Source organism: Ramularia collo-cygni (assembly GCF_900074925.1).
Source record: "Ramularia collo-cygni strain URUG2 genome assembly, contig: RCC_scaffold01, whole genome shotgun sequence".
NCBI classification, from domain to species: domain Eukaryota; kingdom Fungi; phylum Ascomycota; class Dothideomycetes; order Mycosphaerellales; family Mycosphaerellaceae; genus Ramularia; species Ramularia collo-cygni.
In genome coordinates, this window is record NW_019716255.1 from 126,206 (window position 1) to 143,610 (window position 17,405).

General features: G+C 51.7%; 9 protein-coding genes; 5 read left to right on the plus strand and 4 right to left on the minus strand.

Annotated features, from left to right (window-relative positions):
- Positions 1-514: 514 nt before the first annotated feature.
- On the plus strand, positions 515-2,326 carry RCC_00044 (related to laccase precursor; the record flags this gene model as incomplete). Its single annotated transcript, XM_023765199.1, has 1 exon — positions 515-2,326. One exon carries the CDS (start codon positions 515-517, stop codon positions 2,324-2,326), a length of 1,812 nt encoding a protein of 603 aa, XP_023620967.1.
- A 1,268-nt stretch (positions 2,327-3,594) lies between these two features.
- Positions 3,595-4,758, plus strand: RCC_00045 (related to rRNA (adenine-N6,N6-)-dimethyltransferase; the record flags this gene model as incomplete). Its single annotated transcript, XM_023765200.1, has 1 exon — positions 3,595-4,758. One exon carries the CDS (start codon positions 3,595-3,597, stop codon positions 4,756-4,758), a length of 1,164 nt encoding a protein of 387 aa, XP_023620968.1.
- A 155-nt stretch (positions 4,759-4,913) lies between these two features.
- On the minus strand, positions 4,914-6,605 carry RCC_00046 (probable bifunctional histidine biosynthesis protein hishf; the record flags this gene model as incomplete). XM_023765201.1 has 2 exons in its annotated part: positions 4,914-6,425; positions 6,483-6,605. The coding sequence occupies 2 exons, from the start codon at positions 6,603-6,605 to the stop codon at positions 4,914-4,916; spliced, it is 1,635 nt and encodes a 544-aa protein (XP_023620969.1).
- A 206-nt stretch (positions 6,606-6,811) lies between these two features.
- Positions 6,812-7,594, plus strand: RCC_00047 (probable IMP3 (component of the U3 small nucleolar ribonucleoprotein); the record flags this gene model as incomplete). XM_023765202.1 has 2 exons in its annotated part: positions 6,812-7,278; positions 7,498-7,594. The coding sequence occupies 2 exons, from the start codon at positions 6,812-6,814 to the stop codon at positions 7,592-7,594; spliced, it is 564 nt and encodes a 187-aa protein (XP_023620970.1).
- A 538-nt stretch (positions 7,595-8,132) lies between these two features.
- On the plus strand, positions 8,133-8,969 carry RCC_00048 (uncharacterized protein; the record flags this gene model as incomplete). XM_023765203.1 has 2 exons in its annotated part: positions 8,133-8,375; positions 8,433-8,969. The coding sequence occupies 2 exons, from the start codon at positions 8,133-8,135 to the stop codon at positions 8,967-8,969; spliced, it is 780 nt and encodes a 259-aa protein (XP_023620971.1).
- Positions 8,970-9,102: 133 nt separating this feature from the next.
- Positions 9,103-10,304, minus strand: RCC_00049 (uncharacterized protein; the record flags this gene model as incomplete). XM_023765204.1 has 5 exons in its annotated part: positions 9,103-9,459; positions 9,647-9,779; positions 9,850-9,877; positions 9,977-10,204; positions 10,295-10,304. The coding sequence occupies 5 exons, from the start codon at positions 10,302-10,304 to the stop codon at positions 9,103-9,105; spliced, it is 756 nt and encodes a 251-aa protein (XP_023620972.1).
- A 499-nt stretch (positions 10,305-10,803) lies between these two features.
- Positions 10,804-12,109, minus strand: RCC_00050 (uncharacterized protein; the record flags this gene model as incomplete). XM_023765205.1 has 3 exons in its annotated part: positions 10,804-11,447; positions 11,501-11,797; positions 11,845-12,109. 3 exons carry the CDS (start codon positions 12,107-12,109, stop codon positions 10,804-10,806), a joined length of 1,206 nt encoding a protein of 401 aa, XP_023620973.1.
- A 609-nt stretch (positions 12,110-12,718) lies between these two features.
- RCC_00051 (related to AP endonuclease) lies at positions 12,719-14,173 on the minus strand (the record flags this gene model as incomplete). The annotated part of the gene is made up of 1 exon (XM_023765206.1): positions 12,719-14,173. One exon carries the CDS (start codon positions 14,171-14,173, stop codon positions 12,719-12,721), a length of 1,455 nt encoding a protein of 484 aa, XP_023620974.1.
- A 107-nt stretch (positions 14,174-14,280) lies between these two features.
- Positions 14,281-16,737, plus strand: RCC_00052 (related to golgi transport complex COD1 protein; the record flags this gene model as incomplete). The annotated part of the gene is made up of 1 exon (XM_023765207.1): positions 14,281-16,737. One exon carries the CDS (start codon positions 14,281-14,283, stop codon positions 16,735-16,737), a length of 2,457 nt encoding a protein of 818 aa, XP_023620975.1.
- Positions 16,738-17,405: the final 668 nt, after the last annotated feature.

The window sequence follows — 17,405 nt, forward strand, 5'->3', positions numbered from 1 at the left end:
AAGTTCCAGCGCAATCCGCTCCATGCTATCTTACTTTCAAACATCCGGGAAGGTCCTTCACAATCACGGATGACCTCACCATCGTAGTGATGCACAGGTGATGCTTGCCACCGTCCAGGAGCCACGCACGCCCAACCCTGGGGCCCTGGCTGCCAATTTGCTACGACTGGGGTGCTACTCCGCGCATGCCGACCTCACAACAACATGCCGGCTGCCGACGGTCACACATTCGCAGTTTTTCGTGCATCTGTCATACGAAACAAACTCTATCGGCTCCGGGTGACGATCGGTGGAGCAAGGTTCAAGCAGATGCATGCAAAACTGTTTCCATTCTGGTCACAGATCGACCTCATGGTCTAACCAGCTGGAGGCCTGTATGAGCGCCCCCTTACAGATTACCAGGTAGGTCCTTTGCCAATGAGGCAGTCTGGATCTTACTTGTACAGCGCATGTGCCCTCTCCTGGTTCACCACACCCTCTGCCCAAGTACTTTCCTTCYAGTCCTGATCTGAACATGAGAGCATTTGATCTTGTAGCTGCGCTCTGGCTGGCAGCTTCCCCAGTTCTTGCGACCAACACTCCACCAAGCTATGGAGGCACTCCGCCAAGCTATGGGGGCCCACAAGTTCACGATTCGAGCTTCACTCCCGACGCCGTTCTACGAATCACTGAGGAGAATGTAACGATAGCCTGCGAATCTCGGCTCTCTGTGCTTGTCAATGGAACTTCGCCCGGTCCACCTCTCAGGTTAAAGGCGGGCAAGACATCCTGGGTCCGAGTTTACAATGATATGGATGACAAGAATACCACCATGCACTGGCATGGCCTTTCAATGCGCATGGCGCCATTCTCGGACGGGTCCCCGGCGGCTGCCCAGTGGCCGATTCCAGCGAGACACTACTTTGACTACGAGATTCATCCTGCACGCGACGAGCATGGCACCTACTTCTATCACTCTCATGTTGGGTTCCAAGCCGCAACAGCTAGTGGTCCACTGATCATCGAAGACTCTGAAACACCGCCCTACGCGTACGATGAAGAGCGCATCATCTTCTTCTCTGATCATTTTTCACARACAGACGAGGTGATTGAGGCTGGATTGACTGCAACGCCGTTGAAATGGACGGGCGAGACGAAGGCTGTACTGGTCAACGGAGTAGGCGTAGCCATCAACGCCACGGCTGGAAGTGGCTCGTGCAATCTTCCTATCATCGATGTCGACCCTGGCAAGACATATCGCTTGCGCTTCATCGGAGCGACTGCGATCTCCATGGTTCAGTTTGGCATTACAGAACATTCCAACCTCACCATCATCGAAGCTGATGGATCATACACCAAGCCATACTCTGTAGAGTATATCCAAGCCTCATCTGGACAGCGCTTCGACGCCCTTCTCACAACCAAAACCAAGGAGGAACTCAACGGCAAGACCGACTACATCTTCCAACTCGAGACGAAGGAGAGACCGGCTGTGTACCACGGCTACGGTATCTTGCGGTACTCTGGCGGCGAGCCTCAAATCACCGCCGCGCCCACTGCGCCGGTCTTAACCCTTTCCAACCAGACGTACGCCTGGGCAGAATATGCCCTCGAGCCCTTGTACCCAAACAATTTCCCCAAGGCGTCTGAAGTTACTCGCCGCATCGTGATTGACAACCGACAACTTAAGACCGGTCCGACAGTTTGGCACATTAATGACCTAATGTGGAACGAGACCTCCAACCCTCTACCTGGTGACACGCCCTACCTGGTCAACATCTACGAGAACGGTCCTTCGGCAATCCCAAACTACACTGCAGCTATTGAGAATGAAGGCTGGGATCCAGTGACCCTCACTTGGCCCGCCAAGATTGGAGAAGTCATAGAGATCATCTGGCAGAACACTGGATCACTGGTTGACAACAATGGCGGCGTCGACTTCCACCCTTTCCATGCCCATGGTGGACATTATTACGACTGCGGAAGCGGAAATGGTACCTACGATCCAGTTGAGAATGAAAAGAGGTTGGCCAACTACAATCCTGTGTTGCGGGATACCACCAATCTCTATCGCTACGGTACCAAGACTACCGCAGGTGCCAATGCGGGTTGGAGAGCTTGGCGGTTGAGAGTTGAGTATGCTGGTGTCTGGATGATCCATTGTCATATCTTGCAGCATATGATCATGGGTATGCAGTCCGTGTGGGTGATGGGCGACTATGCGCAAATCACAGGGATCCCACTCGCTGATGCTGCGGGTTACCTGAACTGGGGAGGAAGTGCCAATGGTAATGACACCTATGATCCCACGGTTGTACATTATTTCGGGGACAGAGATGAGGACTAGTTCGAATGCGTTGTTTGGAGATACCCTACTTCTGTATGTTGTTATTGTTATTAGGTGGCATCAATCATAATCAATTCATCCCTTCGCGGAGAACTGCCGCGAGCTGATACATGTAGGTGCCTTGGTAATCTTTGTGGCGTTGCGTTAAAACATATTCATGGATACATCACCTGCACGTACGTGCATCCGATGCCCAGCAAGACGGCCTTTTCAATTGCATCATCAAGGCTTGGAGAAGAGATGCCTTCAGCTGTGCACATCGAAGCCGGGTGAAATCGAAGATTGCCGCATTGCCTTCTGCGTAGCAGCAGACAGAAATGTCGTAGTTTCTGCAAGGACGACAACACGACAACGACAGGATCAAGAACATATCAGCCAACGAGACAGTTGCCTCGTCGTAAGGCTGCTTCCTTTTATGCTTGTAGCTACCCGTCCGCGAGCGTTGTCGTCGATGCAATGTTGGGAAAGTCGGTGGAATCGAATCTCCCCGTTCCTTTGATTCAATGATCAGTGCGAGGCGGTATGTAATCGAATAGTGCTAATCGCAGACCTGATGCATAAGAGAAGCCATGTAAGGTAGTGACCATTTACAAGTTGTATTGCATACCTGGAGAGGTATTACACTAGTGCGATCAAAACTTACATCCTGATGGTTTGATTCTTAGGCCGGACTTTGCCCGAAGTTGCAGAGGAACTCCAAAGCTGACAGTCCGTTGTTCTTCCCGAACGTCGTGTGAAAGAATCGTGCAGGAGTGATGTGATGAGAGTGATGTTAGTTTGATGCTGGAATTTTAGGCCTTGAATACCTCGCTTTGAATTATGGTCAGACGGATGACTTTCCGTAATCCGGTTTTGGGCCGAAACCTGTCTTTTTGAAAAGTCGTAGGGCTGAAAGCGAGCCATAGCCGCCCTTGGTCGTTTTTCAAAATTCCCTTGAATTCCAGTAATTCAAGGTTCGTCTTATTCGGCCTTTGCAATAAGACAGTCAAATACCGACTTTTAAGTATTCAAGCTGTCTTATGCTAGCGCTGTTTGACTTATCGAAAAGAGGGATCGTCTTACTGATAATTCGCATCGAGGTATTCAAGGCCTTAGTACTTTTCGTTCCGCTAACGAAAACGGTGTAAAGTACATGTGGTAGCGCCGCGCTAGAATGAGACATCCACGCTAATGCAGGCTAAAGTCCGAAATCCGACTCTTCGAACTTTCTGCCGCTTGATTTTCGAACGAGGCAACACAACCAACCTTGCCCCACGCACAGCACCAACATGCCAAAGTCAGCGCGCAAACCCAGCAGTAATGGCAGCGGTGGAATTACCAAGCCTGATCCTTATGCTCGCAAGAACAAGAGCGCCGCCTCGCATAATGCAATCTTCAAGATGAACACAGATCTTGGCCAGCATATCCTCAAAAACCCGGGTGTCGCACAAGCGATCGTCGATAAAGCTGATGTCAAGCAATCCGACATTGTTCTCGAAATCGGACCTGGAACCGGCAACCTTACAACCAAGATCCTCGAAAAGGCGAAGAAGGTGATATGTGTGGAAATGGATCCTCGCATGGCGGCAGAAATCACAAAGCGCTTTCAGGGAACTCCACAGGGAAAGAGATTAGAATTGATATTGGGGGACGTGATCAAGATGCCCGAGTTGCCATACTTTGACGTCTGCATCAGCAATACACCATACCAGATTTCTTCACCTCTGACCTTCAAACTACTGGCGACGAGTCCGAGCCCGCGTAGCTGCGTGCTCATGTTTCAACGAGAGTTCGCCATGCGACTCTTTGCGAAGCCTGGAGATAAGCTGTACAGCAGATTGTCGGTCAATTGTCAGATGTGGGCCAAGGTGGACCATGTCATGAAGGTGGGCAAGAATAACTTTAATCCTCCACCACAGGTGGAGAGTAATGTTGTGAGGATATGTCCGAAGAACCCGAGGCCGAACATCAGCTATGACGAGTGGGATGGGTTGTTGCGAGTGTGCTTTGTGAGGAAGAACAGGGTGCTGAGACAAGCTTTTGTGGGGACCACAAGCGTTATGGCAATGCTGGAATCGAATTACAGGACATTCTGCGCGCAGAATGAGATTCCACTGGACGACGGGYCACTTGAGGGTGGGGATGAGGCAATGGATGTAGACGGAGGAGCCGAGGAGGTGGAAGAGGAGGAGGATTGGGCGGGCATTATGGAAGTGGACGATGACGAGGATGTGCCAGATTTTTTCAAGGAGGAGGCTGACAAGAAGGCGAAGAAGTTGGCTGGTAACCCTAGTCGTAAGAGGAAGGGCAAGGTTGCAGAGTTAGTACGGACGAAGGTTGTCAAGGTGCTGGACGATACTGAGCTTTCGGATAAGCGGTCGAGAATGTGCGATGAAGGCGACTTCCTCAAACTGCTCTACGCCTTCAACCAAGAGGGCATCCACTTTGCGTGATAGAGGACGACATGAATTTATGACAGATTAGCGAGGCGCTGGTAAAGGGATAAAAGTTTGCACGATACCCAATTCAGGAACTTTCTTATCTTACTCGTCTTGCTTCGATACTGATCATTTATCACGTCTAGCTGTATGAGAGAAGYACCCTTCGATCAGATGTCCTCCTCGACCCCTCTAACCAGCAAGCCCGTCTTGCCGAGCTCCTCCTTGACCTGCTTAACAGTCCACTCCCCTCTATGAAACATACCAGCACCCAATGCAGCATCGACATTCGTCTTCTCAAAGACCTCTTGGAAATGACCCGCATTTCCAGCTCCACTGCTCGCAATGACTGGGATCCTCACAGCAGCTTTGATACTTCTGATAAGCTCCAGATCAAACCCAGAATTCGTACCGTCCTTATCAATACAGTTCAGCAGAATCTCTCCAGCACCCATAGCTTCCACTGCTTGGACAAGTTGCACAGCATCAAGATCGCGCGTTTCACGGCCCCCTTTGATAGTCACCGCATACCAGCAGTACTCCTCTCCGTTGGGTCCTGGGGTTGAGGTTTTGACTGTGTTGTGGGTTGTATCTTCTGGAGATCGCACGTATGCGCGTTTAGGATCGACGGATACAACGACTGCTTGTGCTCCGTACGCTTCGCTGATTGTTTCAATGGCCGTCTTACCGGAGAGTTTCTTCCCGGCTGCGTAGTACTCTTCCGCGGCAGTCACCGCATCGCTGCCGATTGAGACTTTGTCTGCGCCGCTTTGGAAGTACAGTGTTGCGACTTCGAGTGCTGGCACTGTGCGTCCGGTTTCTGGATCGTGCGTATCTCTGATGCCACCTCCGATTGTAAGTGGTACGAAGACAGTCGCGGATGCTTGGCGGAGGACTTCCAGCATGGGGAGATCACGGAGAGGCGTTTCGCGGAAGGAGGTGATGTTCAAGAATGTCACTTCATCTGCGCCTTGGTYGTAGTATTGCTGAGCTTTCTGAACTGGCTTTCCAAGATTTCGTACGGCATTTGTGTCGGATTTCTCGCGGACGTCATATTGGTCTCCTTTGGTGACAACCAGATCTCCTTGATCGTTGGTGCGAACGTCTAGGCAGGCGATGATGCGGCGTGTAAGACCCTGGCTAGTAGAGGAAGATTTCTGACTCAGAGGCTGAGATCTCTCGCCCTCCAGAAAAGCTTTGAGTACTCGTAGACCAGCAGCACCACTTTTCTCGGGGTGGAATTGGCAGGCGAGGATGTTGTCTTTGGCAATGGCACCGACAAACTCCTCGTCTCCGTAGCGAGCCTTTGCAACAGTCCATCCGTCTGCTTCAAACTGGCCCTTGCGGTAAGGAACGGCGTACGAGTGGACGTAGTAATATTTGCTGTCAGGACGGAGACCGTATATGCTTTGATCGTCGGATTCGGTGTTGGCACTGTTCCAGCCAATGTGCGGGACACTTTTGTCGCTGTCCTTGAAGCGAGTGAGACGACCTGGAATCACCCCAAGACCGGGGGCCGCGCTGTTCTCGTCTGAGCCTTCGAACAGAGCCTGGAGGCCTACACATATTCCCATGAAAGGCTTGCCAGACTTGATATAGGCTTTGACAGGTTCAACATATCCTGCGTTGGCGAATTGAGTAAGGCAGTGGCCAAAGTGGCCTACACCAGGAAGAATGAGTTTCTGTTCGTTGTTTAGCTATCTATCAAACAGATTGTGATCGATAGACAGCAATGTTACCTCCGCCTTGGAGACGTCTTCTGGTGAGCGAATCCATTCCACTTGCCAGCCGAGCTTTTCAATTGCATTGACAAGAGAACGGATATTTCCCGCCGCATAGTCAAGCATATGAATAACAGGCATCCTGACGAATCCCTTCTCAATGCCTTGTGGTTTGAAGCGCGTCAATTTGATGAGTCGATCGCTTCAAAAATCCAGCCGGGCAAAGCCGCTTGGAATGATAAATTTCGCGAAGTCCCAAAGAAGGTTAGTCGATCTTCAACAACCTTGCGCTCGAACTTCATCTTTTCTTCCGCAAGTCTCTTCATCTTCTCTTCAACACCTGCACAATGGTGCGCAAACTCAAGCACGACGAGCATAAGCTCCTGCGGAAAGTTGACTTTGTCAACTATCCCACCGACGACCAGCATCGCTCCGCCGAAGTCATCCGAAAATATTCGGTCTCCAACGCCGCCGACTACAGCTCCTACAACCGTCTCGCAGGAAAGCTGCGCCATCTTGCCCATCGTCTCGCACTTCTTCCACCAGAGTCKACATTTCGACGAAAGCAGGAAGATGTACTGCTGGAGAAGCTGCACGACATGGGTCTGCTGGGCATTGGCGGCGGTGGAAAGGGCAAGCTGAGCGACGTCGAGAAGAAAATCACAGTCTCCGCCTTCTGCCGGCGGCGGCTTGGTGTTGTCATGACCCGTCTCCGCATGGCCGAGACAGTCTCTGCGGCGAACAAATTTGTCGAGCAAGGACACGTCAGAGTCGGGACGGAAGTTGTGACGGATCCCGCATTTTTGGTGACCAGGTATGTTGAATGCTCATAACCTCTCCGCCCCCCAGCCTGCACCTGCACCTACGACATAATGATGAGGAACAATTGGTCCGTGTTGATGAGGCAGCTTAAGACCCTGCTATACGATTATCACCAAACGCGTTTTGCGCACCACTGATTTGTCCCCAATCCGCATTATCACGTTCATCGAGCTCAATACCTCGCTTCGAAATGCTGACCGGTGAACAACAGGAACATGGAAGACTTCGTCACGTGGGTCGACTCCTCGAAGATCAAGCGCAACATCATGAAGTACCGTGACAAGCTGGATGACTTCGATCTGTTGTGATTGGACCGCGGCAACAGCATTGATGTTTGGCACAATGCTTCGATCCAATCCTTGCGTCTACTCGTCCTTGAAAGGTCTTGTAACTACGCAATTTTCCTGAGCATCCCGGTTCCAATAGGCCATGGCGAATCAAAGCTCGCGGAGTCACAGCGTGAGTGGCCATCTCAATCATATGGACTTCCGAGGTGCTTAGGCGCTGTCCAGTGTGAACTGTCAGCGGCGTCGCATACAGAAAGTCCGGAGTACATGGGCCAAGCATGTGCGGATTGCCAGGACTTTGCCGCAGCGTGTCACACCAGTCACGTGCAAAGCGCTCGCCCTTCCCTCACATCTGCAGGGTTTCTTCGACACCCCACTCCGAACTTCCTCTTCCTTCCTCACCTTGCCAACCTTACCCACGGGCACTCACATCTGTCGCCACAGCATTGTTGTCCTTGTTTGGTCTGGTCTGGAAGCTTGACGAAGCATACAAAGATCGTTCATTGCCCATTTGAACTTTTTGTACCCTTCCTCACTACCGCCATTGACCATTGCCATCATGTCATGGCTACCGGTCCACGTCGCTGATCAAACATCGAAGACTCGGCCCAGTGGAGGTAATACTGAAACCAGGTCTGATGTTGTTCTCAAGTACCAGCATAGCATTCCTCAGACCTTGCCGCCTCAGTATGGGGGGTCTCAATCCGAGCAGCCCCGCATTAGGTACCCATATGTTCGCGCGGGTGTTGATACCAACATGCCTCAATGGGATCATACCGACTTCAGCATGAGTGAACTGGAGGTAGGTTTGCCTCATACAAAGCCTCACACTCAGCAAAGATCTCACGGCACTGCACAGCACGCCCTTGCCGCAATGCTTCGAGACGCGGATAATTTTGAAGCAAGAGAGAAGCGACAGCATCATGTTCGCCGCGACTCAGGCTTCATGATGTCTGCCCCGGTCGAGCAGCCTTCGCCACCCAAGAAGAGCAGCACGAAAGGCGCAGTGGCACGTGCTGCCAAGCCACGATTGCAAAGTCTTGCGGCCACTCATCCTTCTCAATACAGCCAACCTCCCGCTCAGGCCACCGCAAGCACATCGCTCCAACCTCAGTCCGACAAAGCTCAGTCCGACAAAGCGTCGACAGAGCCGCTCGGCGAAGCTCGTCCGAACTCGAGTTCATCAATACTACCGTGGCAGATTCACTCTGATCCCAAGGAGTTGAACCCTCCCTCGCTGGCAAATCACGGCCAGACGGTTGGAATGCGTAATGCAGATATCAAAACTCCGAATGTTGTCAGCCCTGTCCGAATGACCACTCTGCCTTTCGGCACGATGATTGAAGTCGCTCACGATTATGACGCGAAGAATGACGAGGATTCTACAAAAAAGTGAGCATGCAAGCAGATCTTCTGGCGGTGGAGCGGGTTCTCGGATAGAATATGCATGAATTTTCGTTGTGGTGGACGAATTGAAAAGCGACTGGAGAAGAAAAAAAGCTAGACGACATTTCCAGACTGCAAGCCTTTTACTCTTCARTCTCATACCTTCCATCTCTATGATACTGTCTCACAGTTCTTTGCCACTCAGCATCGTCTCTGACGCCCTCGCCATCCACGCCTTCCCATTCTCGATCGCTCTTGACCTTCAGTCTTGTACGCCCCATACTACCTTTACCGCCATAGCCTTCAAAGTCCAAGGTCCACTCAAGAGGAAGCATTCCTTTGGGTGCACCATCAGGCGTGTCTTCTGCTTCGGAAGAAACCCAGCTGTAACCTGCTTTCAGAACTACGTAGGCTGTGAGTGTGAATGTACCCCAACCGAGGCGTGATATTTCGTAGGGTGCTCTTTGGCGAATCACTTTATTTGGGCGAAAGGTTGGGTGCTGATTGAGAGGTCAGCCAAGATTGTCCGTCTCGCGAAGGTAGATGGGGTGATGGAATTCTCGCATATCGCCGTTTCTTTGGTTTTGTCATTTTCAGAGGTATTGGGCCTCTGCTTCTCGACACGAATGGGAAATTTGGACATCGATGCCAGACCATCAGGTCGCCAATGCATTGCCACAAACTTACCAGCAGTATCTGTACCTCTTCGATGAAGTCTGTTCGGCTGGCCCGCACGAAAAAGTCCCATTCGTGTTGATTCGATCGGCCGTCTTCGTGGTCCTTTTCTGATCGCACGAGATTGTGTCGATTACCGATGTAGCTGGAGATGGGACACCCGATCAGCTTCGTTCCAACAAGCGGATTTCATACATGAGCAGAATCAGACTTACACGGTAATTGTCTGGATACCTCCCACGCCTTGACCATCGAGTTAGCAGATTTTCATCGCAAGCTCCCATGGTCTCCATCCGAAACCATATCTTGTAAGCCCTCGACCCATGAGCACGCCACACTTACCCTCACCATCTTCTTCCGTTTCCTGCTTCAACTCTGCCCATGTCTTGGGATAAGTGGATTCCAGTCTCCGTGCCATTTCAGGATTGAAGTTCGCGGTTGTCTGAGTTCGACACATCGGACACTTGGCTTCCAGGCCTGATACTGGATCGAAAGCAACGGGCTCTTCGTCCACGTCTACTATGGTCATGTGCTGAGCCACAGAGACGTCTGCCCAATGTGCCATACAGGCTACAAGATAAACAGTGTCAAGTCAGAATCGTATTTTAATTTCATAGACATTGCTGATTGTTGTAACACTCTGCTCTTGACGGTACTGACCTTCGCACATTGTGTGATTGCATTGGGTTGTAACCGGCCTGTATAAAAGTAAAGAGCAAATTGGACAGACGTCATCTTCAAGTATGTCTTCCTGATTGTCATCATCTCTCGTTCMTACAGGTGCCACTGAAGATGGGCCTGCCATTGCCTGTGGCTTGCGTCTTTGGTTTGGACGTCTCGGTGAGCCAGCGGTCGGGCCCAGATGTTGAAGGCGTCTTGACCTTCGTGGCTGAGAATCGGGTTCCATGACTGTATCCTTGGAAACAAACGTACTGTCGAAGAAGTCTCAAGAAATTCGCACATCRATTGATGTTTATGTCTTAGTTTAGGCAGCCATCTCACCTAGGGTTGTGCTGTGAAATAGGCGCTTAATAGATTTTCCGGGCATGTACCTTATTTATATAGACGGACCAGAATTTTTCCATCATATCCGCGTAGCACTCAGATCCATCGTCATACCGTCATCCGTATGTATAGTAGTCTACCACAACGACCAATTCAATGTAGCCTTATTTCGCAACGCCTCCATTGCCCTCTCCAATCTCATGAACAGTCCTTGGAGTCTCTCCCTCGAGCTCTAGCGGTCTCAACACCTCCTCCGGAGCTGAAGGTACTCTGTGGTGCGAAGAGCTCTTGTTTTCGTTCAGGAATGATCCCAGTCTCCGCTCCTCGTGCTCTGAAGGAGACTGGTCGTGCGATCGATAACCTGCATCATGATACTGATCCATGGTCCCGTTCTGTGGATAGGGCGTCCACGGCATGCCCACCGCGGGCGGGTATCCCGCTGCGTGCTGCATATATGTACCCTGCGGATATTGTGGCAGAGGTGGATGATTTTTAATGGCGGCGGCATTGGGTTCYCCCGTGCGCTTACGCAGCAGCCAGACTGCAATTGCTACAGCTGCGAGGAAGAGCACACCGCCCCCAACGCCCGCGCCGATGCCTGCTTTTGCTCCTGTGGATAGGCCATGTGAGTGTTTAACGGTATCGCTTGCCAGCGAGGGGCTTGTAGTGGTCGCTGTCGATTTACTGGCTGTGTAGCTTGCCGCAGATGCATACGTTGATGGGCCTGGCTTGGCTTGTTTATCGATCCAGACAGAAGAGGTGGGCGGATCGCGGTATGTGGTCAGTTGCGTGAAGTGAGCAGGCGTGTCTGATATAGTCAGCACCGCTCTGTCTACTCGCGAATGCGATCTCAACACGTACACCCAGGAACAGCGGTTTCGATCCACGTGCTGGTCCCACTTGTTACAGTTGGTGAATAGTATCCGGTACTTCCTCCTACCGATGAAGGCAGACTAACGTACGGCGCCAGCTGCTTTGGGGCGTATATCGCGACCAGTGCATCGCTGCCCATGTCCTTGCATCCTCTCGGCGCAAGGACTAGAAGCGACTGGGTCGAATTCCACTCACAGCCGCAGCTTTCTGGTCCATGGCAGATCCATGTATTCGAGAGATCCTGCACATCATTGCAGTATTCCATTGCTKCCCACGGCGATTTCGCTAGAAGTTTTCAGCCAGAATTCCCCCAAAGATGCCGGATCACCTACCAGGATCGAAGCCGCATTTGTATGGGCAGGTCTCGTCTTTATAGTCAATATCGGTGCATCCATATTGATAGACATTTCCGGTCTCGAAGTTGTAGCATGCGTTTCCAGAAAGACATGTATCGCCTCGAAGACAGCACGCTGATGATCCGGTGCTATTGCAAGGCACTAGATCTGAAGAACCACGATTTTGGGCGCCAGGACCATAGTAACACTGTTGTTGCGCCAGCACCGCTGCGGCCATGAAGATGAGCACCCGTGCCGCCATGCCTGTGTGTCTCAAGGTTCCGTCGATCATCGCTGCCATTGAGCTGGTACGCTCCCAGGAGGACCAGATAAGAGCGTTGAGGTGTATGAGAAAGGTAAGGTACGGGCATGACAGAGTTGAGAGAGTTGCGTGCAGTCAGCTTACTGTCGCATATGCAGGCTCGTAAACCGCATATAGAAACATGCGGGCGGCCAACCTGAAGTCAGCCAACGGAAGTACAGAAAGCTGAGGCTCGCTGCCGTGAAACGCAATACCTCCGACACGTCGATATCGATGCACGATGAGCAAAGTCTGGGTAAGATACTGCCACTTTGTCACCGCAGCTGAACGCACAAACTTCTAGTCTATGCGAGGTCTTGAAGTTGCCGAAGTGTCCAAGGGAACGCTGATTATCATGGAGCATGGCGGATTGCGACAGCACAATGTGGCCTCGGGGAAATGGCAAGTGAAGCTTCGCAGTGCTCTAGCTTTCTCGCCGTCGAAAAAGGATGTCGATTATCTGTCGCTAGGCTCGGAGCCGTCACCAGAGCCCGTGGCGAGGCGCTGCGAGGACGCTGCYGGCTACCAGAAATTCGGCTTCTCTATCGAGCACAACCAGTGTCAGTCTCATCAATCGCTTTCGGCGCCGTCTTCTTCATCTTCTCCGCTCTCAGCCTTGGCTTTCTTGCCCTTCCCCTTCCCGCCCTTGGAGGTAGTCTTCTTTTGCGCCTTCTCCTTCTTCCGCTCGTGTTGTTCCGCGAGTCGATTTCGTTCAGCTTCACCCTGTTTTTGTAGTCGAGCGTCCAAGGCTCTAAACTCATCACTGTCGGCATCCATTCCTACAAAGCTCTCCAACATTTTGATCTCCCTCACCCAAATGCCTTTATCTTCCTTGTCTTTCTTCTTCTCGTCTTTCACGACATTGCCATCGTCGTCCCGCACTTCCGTCGGCGTCTCTAGGATAAGTGGCAGTCCTTCGAATCGCTCATCATTGACCAACGTATGGAAAGCCCGGATGCCGAGAAAGCCCGTTCCAATGTTAGCATGCAAATCTCTGTATGAGGCAAATGGGGCCTTGCTGTCGTTGATGTGCAAAGCGCGGAGATACTTGAAACCAACAATATTTTCGAAGCCGTCGAAGGTCTCTTTGAAGGCAGCGGGTGTACGAAGGTCGTAACCGCCAGCAAAAGCGTGGCACGTATCGATGCACACGCCAATACGATCCTTGTTGTCAACAAGAGCGATGATGTCGCGAAGATCTTCAAAGGTKCTTCCCAGAACGTTGCCACCCGCTGCCATATTCTCCAGTAAAGTTATGACACTGCTGGTCTCTCCATGCGCCTTATTGATGTTCTTTGCCAGATGTGCGATCGCCTCTCCGCGATTATTCGAGACAGTGTTGCCCGGATGGATGTTGTACAGCTGTATTCCGAGCCTCTCACATCTCTTCAGGTCGTCTAGATAGGATGTATACGCCTGGTCCGTTCTTGCCGTGTCTGTGTGCGCGAGATTGACCAGGTATGAGCCATGCGGGACTGTGTGTTTTGCCTGTTCATAGGAGTGTGTCTTGCAGTTGTCGTGGAAAGAGGTGCATTGGTCGTCCGATAGTGGTGGATTGGCCCATTTCCGCTGGGATTTGAGGAACAGGGCGAATGCATTTGCGCCAATGTGGACGCTGTTGGTGATCGAATTCTGCACGCCACCAGCGCTGCTAACATGAGCACCGATGAAGAGCTTGTGGCCGAGAGTGCGTGCTGCGAGAGGCATTGCTTCTGCTTCCTTCTCCTCCTTAGTCTTCCGTTTCCGAGACACTTTGTTCTCCTCGCCAACGTCCTCCTCCTCGCCGTTCTCCTTTTTACCGGCCTTCTTTGCTGGCTTTCGCTTCGGCTTGGGTGYGCCTTCAGAGGCTTCTTCCTCCTCTTCCACGTTGCTGGTCACCTCTGCTTTGACCTTGCGTTTCTTGCTTCCGTTGGCATTTGGGACTTGCTTTTTGCCGTTTAACTGCTTTCCGGAGGCAGGCAACAGTTCAGATTCTTCCTGCTGACCTTCTTCCTGGACGATCTCTGCGACCTTGCGCTTGGCCATGATCAGGTTGATGAAAGGGCGTGAGTCGAGTCGAGATGACGCGTAGAGTGCTCGTCGACGCGACCGGCGGATGACATGCTCGTATCGGCTCGTATGTAGATCTTCAAATGAGCAGCCAAAAAGAACACTTCACAACTTCAACTTCACATCTTCAACTTCACATCTCCCAGATGATGACCGCGCAGAGTGGGACGGACTCGCTTGGAATTTACAGTGCGGCCTCCGTGGATTCCATCCGAGCTTCATTACAGGAACTTTCAACACGTGAATCATCCATAACCTCCCGCCTGGACACTCTCCTAGCTTCCCAAAAAGACCTCTCACACCAACTCTCCCGCTTGGATCTCGCTCGTGCCTCATTGGGATCCTCAGTTACTGCAACACGTAACATCAGCCATGTAACATTATCTTCTGCCTCAAAGACTGCTACCCGCATATCTCGAGCAGTAAAGGCATTGGACCAAGAACAGAAGAATGTCAAGGCCACACTAGAGGTCGTCGAGCAAGTGGCTGAACTGAAGTCATGCGTACTTGGAGTACATGGATCTATGGGCGCTCCTCAAGACTGGGAAACGGCCGCCAGCTACCTGCACCGTGCCAGCCAGATCCCGGATGAAGTGATTGACGGGGACTTCGCCCAGGAGATAGTGCCAACCGCTGAAGTTCCCGATCGGCCACGTGAGACTATTGAAGCTGCAGCCGAGTCGCTCTGTGGATTGTTCTTGAGGGAGTTCGAGAAAGCTGCGCGAGAGGGAGATGGGGCGAGGGTGACGCGCTTCTTCAAACTCTTCCCATTGATCGGGCGGAGCTCTGTGGGGTTGGAAGCATATGGGCGCTATGTTTGCGGTGGTATTGCCAGTCGAGCGAGAGCAAACATGAATACAACAGGTCAGAGGCGAGAGGGCATGYTCTACGCCAATGCCTTGACGAAGCTGTTCGAGCACATCGCACAGATAGTGGATGGACACGAGCCACTAGTAGAGCGTCATTACGGACCTGGATCCATGGTGAAAGTAATTGAGAGAATACAAGCCGAASCTGACTCTCAGGGTGGATTAATTCTCGACACGTGGGCTGAGGAAAGGAGAGTAAGCAGAAAGTTGACGGATGTCAAAAGCTATCCATTCAACTTCCTGGTATCGAGCTTCCTACCCACCAGCACTAACGCGAAGACTGGCGCAACAAGAAGCAGTTCTCCCGGGTCTGGACGTCCAAGCGAGGACGAGGGTGTTGATATGAAGGAGGTGGATGCGCTTCTCAGCGAGAGTGCTGTTATGCTTGGTCGCTGGTCTCTCTACACCCGTTTCCTGGCGAGCAAGACTGTGCCACTTTCCGATGATGAGAATGCTGCTTTGCATCTACCCGCTTTCATACTGCATAGCACGCTGCAAAAGCGTGTGAATGACCTCCTCATTGAACCATTCAATCTCATGACTACGTTCTTCTTCCGCCGAAGCGTGGAGAAGTCGTTCCAACAGGACGAATCTCCTGCCTCCGAGCTTACTCTGTCGGCAAACAAACCGCTCAACGCCAATCCGCCTTTCATCACGAGTGCGGTCGACGATGTGATGTACATTGTGAATCAAGTTCTACAGCGCACTCTGTCCACCTCACAAAGGCCTATTGTCTCTAACGTTCTGCCCTCTCTAGGCAGGGTGCTGGGAAGCGACTTCTTTGGCATGATTCAGCGCAAAATGAGAGACGAGTCGTACCCAAAAGCTGCCATCCAAGGAGCATTGCCCCCGGAAGGACTCATCATCTCCTTCCTGGTTCTGATCAACAATCTTGATGTGGCGACGGACTATGTGCGTCGCATCGTCAACACCTGTCTCGGAGAGCCTACGAGCTCACCAAATGCTACGCAACAGCTTTCTGGAGTAGGAGACGGGGTCCTGGCTGATACCTTTCCCTTTGGAAACGAATCTCAAATGGTTGCCAAATCGTTGCGGACTCTGGATAGCGCATTCTCGACCAAGACGCGCGAGTTGATCAATGAGGCGCTAGAGGTGCTTCAGAAGCAGGTCATGCGCCCGCGACTACGTCCTGTGCTAGTTGAGACCTTCCGAGATGTAAGCTACGATATCTCCGCAGAAGACACCAGCGTCAGTCAAGACGGCGATGATGCAGAGGGTGTAGCGGAGCTAGTCACAAGAAGATTCGAACGCGGATGGAATGCCTTCACGCTGCCGTTGAAGCGAATCATGACGCCTTCTGTCTACGAGAAGTTGCTTGCTGGGCTCATCACATATCTCGCGGACCGCCTGGAGAAGAGGATTTACTCGCTGTACGGCCGAGTGACGGAATTGGGTGCGATCCGACTTGAGCGCGATATTGCGGGCATTGTTGCTGCAGCAGTCAAGGGGGGCAAGTACGATCTCAGAGACAGTTTTGCACGATGTGTACAGATGACGCTGGTGATGAATATGKAAGATGACGAATGGGAAGAAGTAGTGAAACTCGGGGAGGTCGGTGACGAGGCTTTGGAGAGAGAGACTGGAGTGAAGTGGAAGCTGGACGGCGAGGAACGAAGGAGGGTAAGAGGCATTGTCAAGGAAAGAGGATGATCATCTGTGATCTATGTTGCAGACACGCCGCAGCCGACGCTCCGCATTCTTCTGGTCCATACGATGTCTGCATGTGGAGACTCCCCTGAGAACGACATTGCGCTTTTTAAAGAAGCGTTCACGATTCAGGAAGTCCGTACGGAGTTGGTTCATCGTGTAACCAAGAATGTTGAAGCTAATCCGAAGCTACCTCGGAGGCCTAAGGTAGCTCCAGCTCCAGCTACTGTTGGCGAACCCCACACGTGCAGAAGATCCTCTTGGCAAAGGATATATGGTGTGCATGAATCTAAGCTGAGCTTCGGCTTGCGTCCCTGATCGAAGGGATGCTTCGGTATTCTGTCCTGAACCTGAAATCACGCAACGTTTCATGATGTTATTACCTTCTCTCCTTCTGGCTTGCAAGCAACGAAAGTCGAACTTCCCGGTGATCTGCACGGAAATCGGCAAGATCTTCTGGGAAAATGCAAAGTGTGAGGGGCTTCATACTTTCAAGACTAGAATCCACCACCGAGGCCCTCGCGCGTTTGACGCGAAAAGGGTACGGTTTTGTTGATTTCGCACTCTGAAGACGGCACTCTTTGCTCCAAACAGCATGCAAAGATCAGCTGCAAGACAGTTGCGAGGGCTGCTTTTCACGCAACCACAATATTGATGATCCAAATTCACAG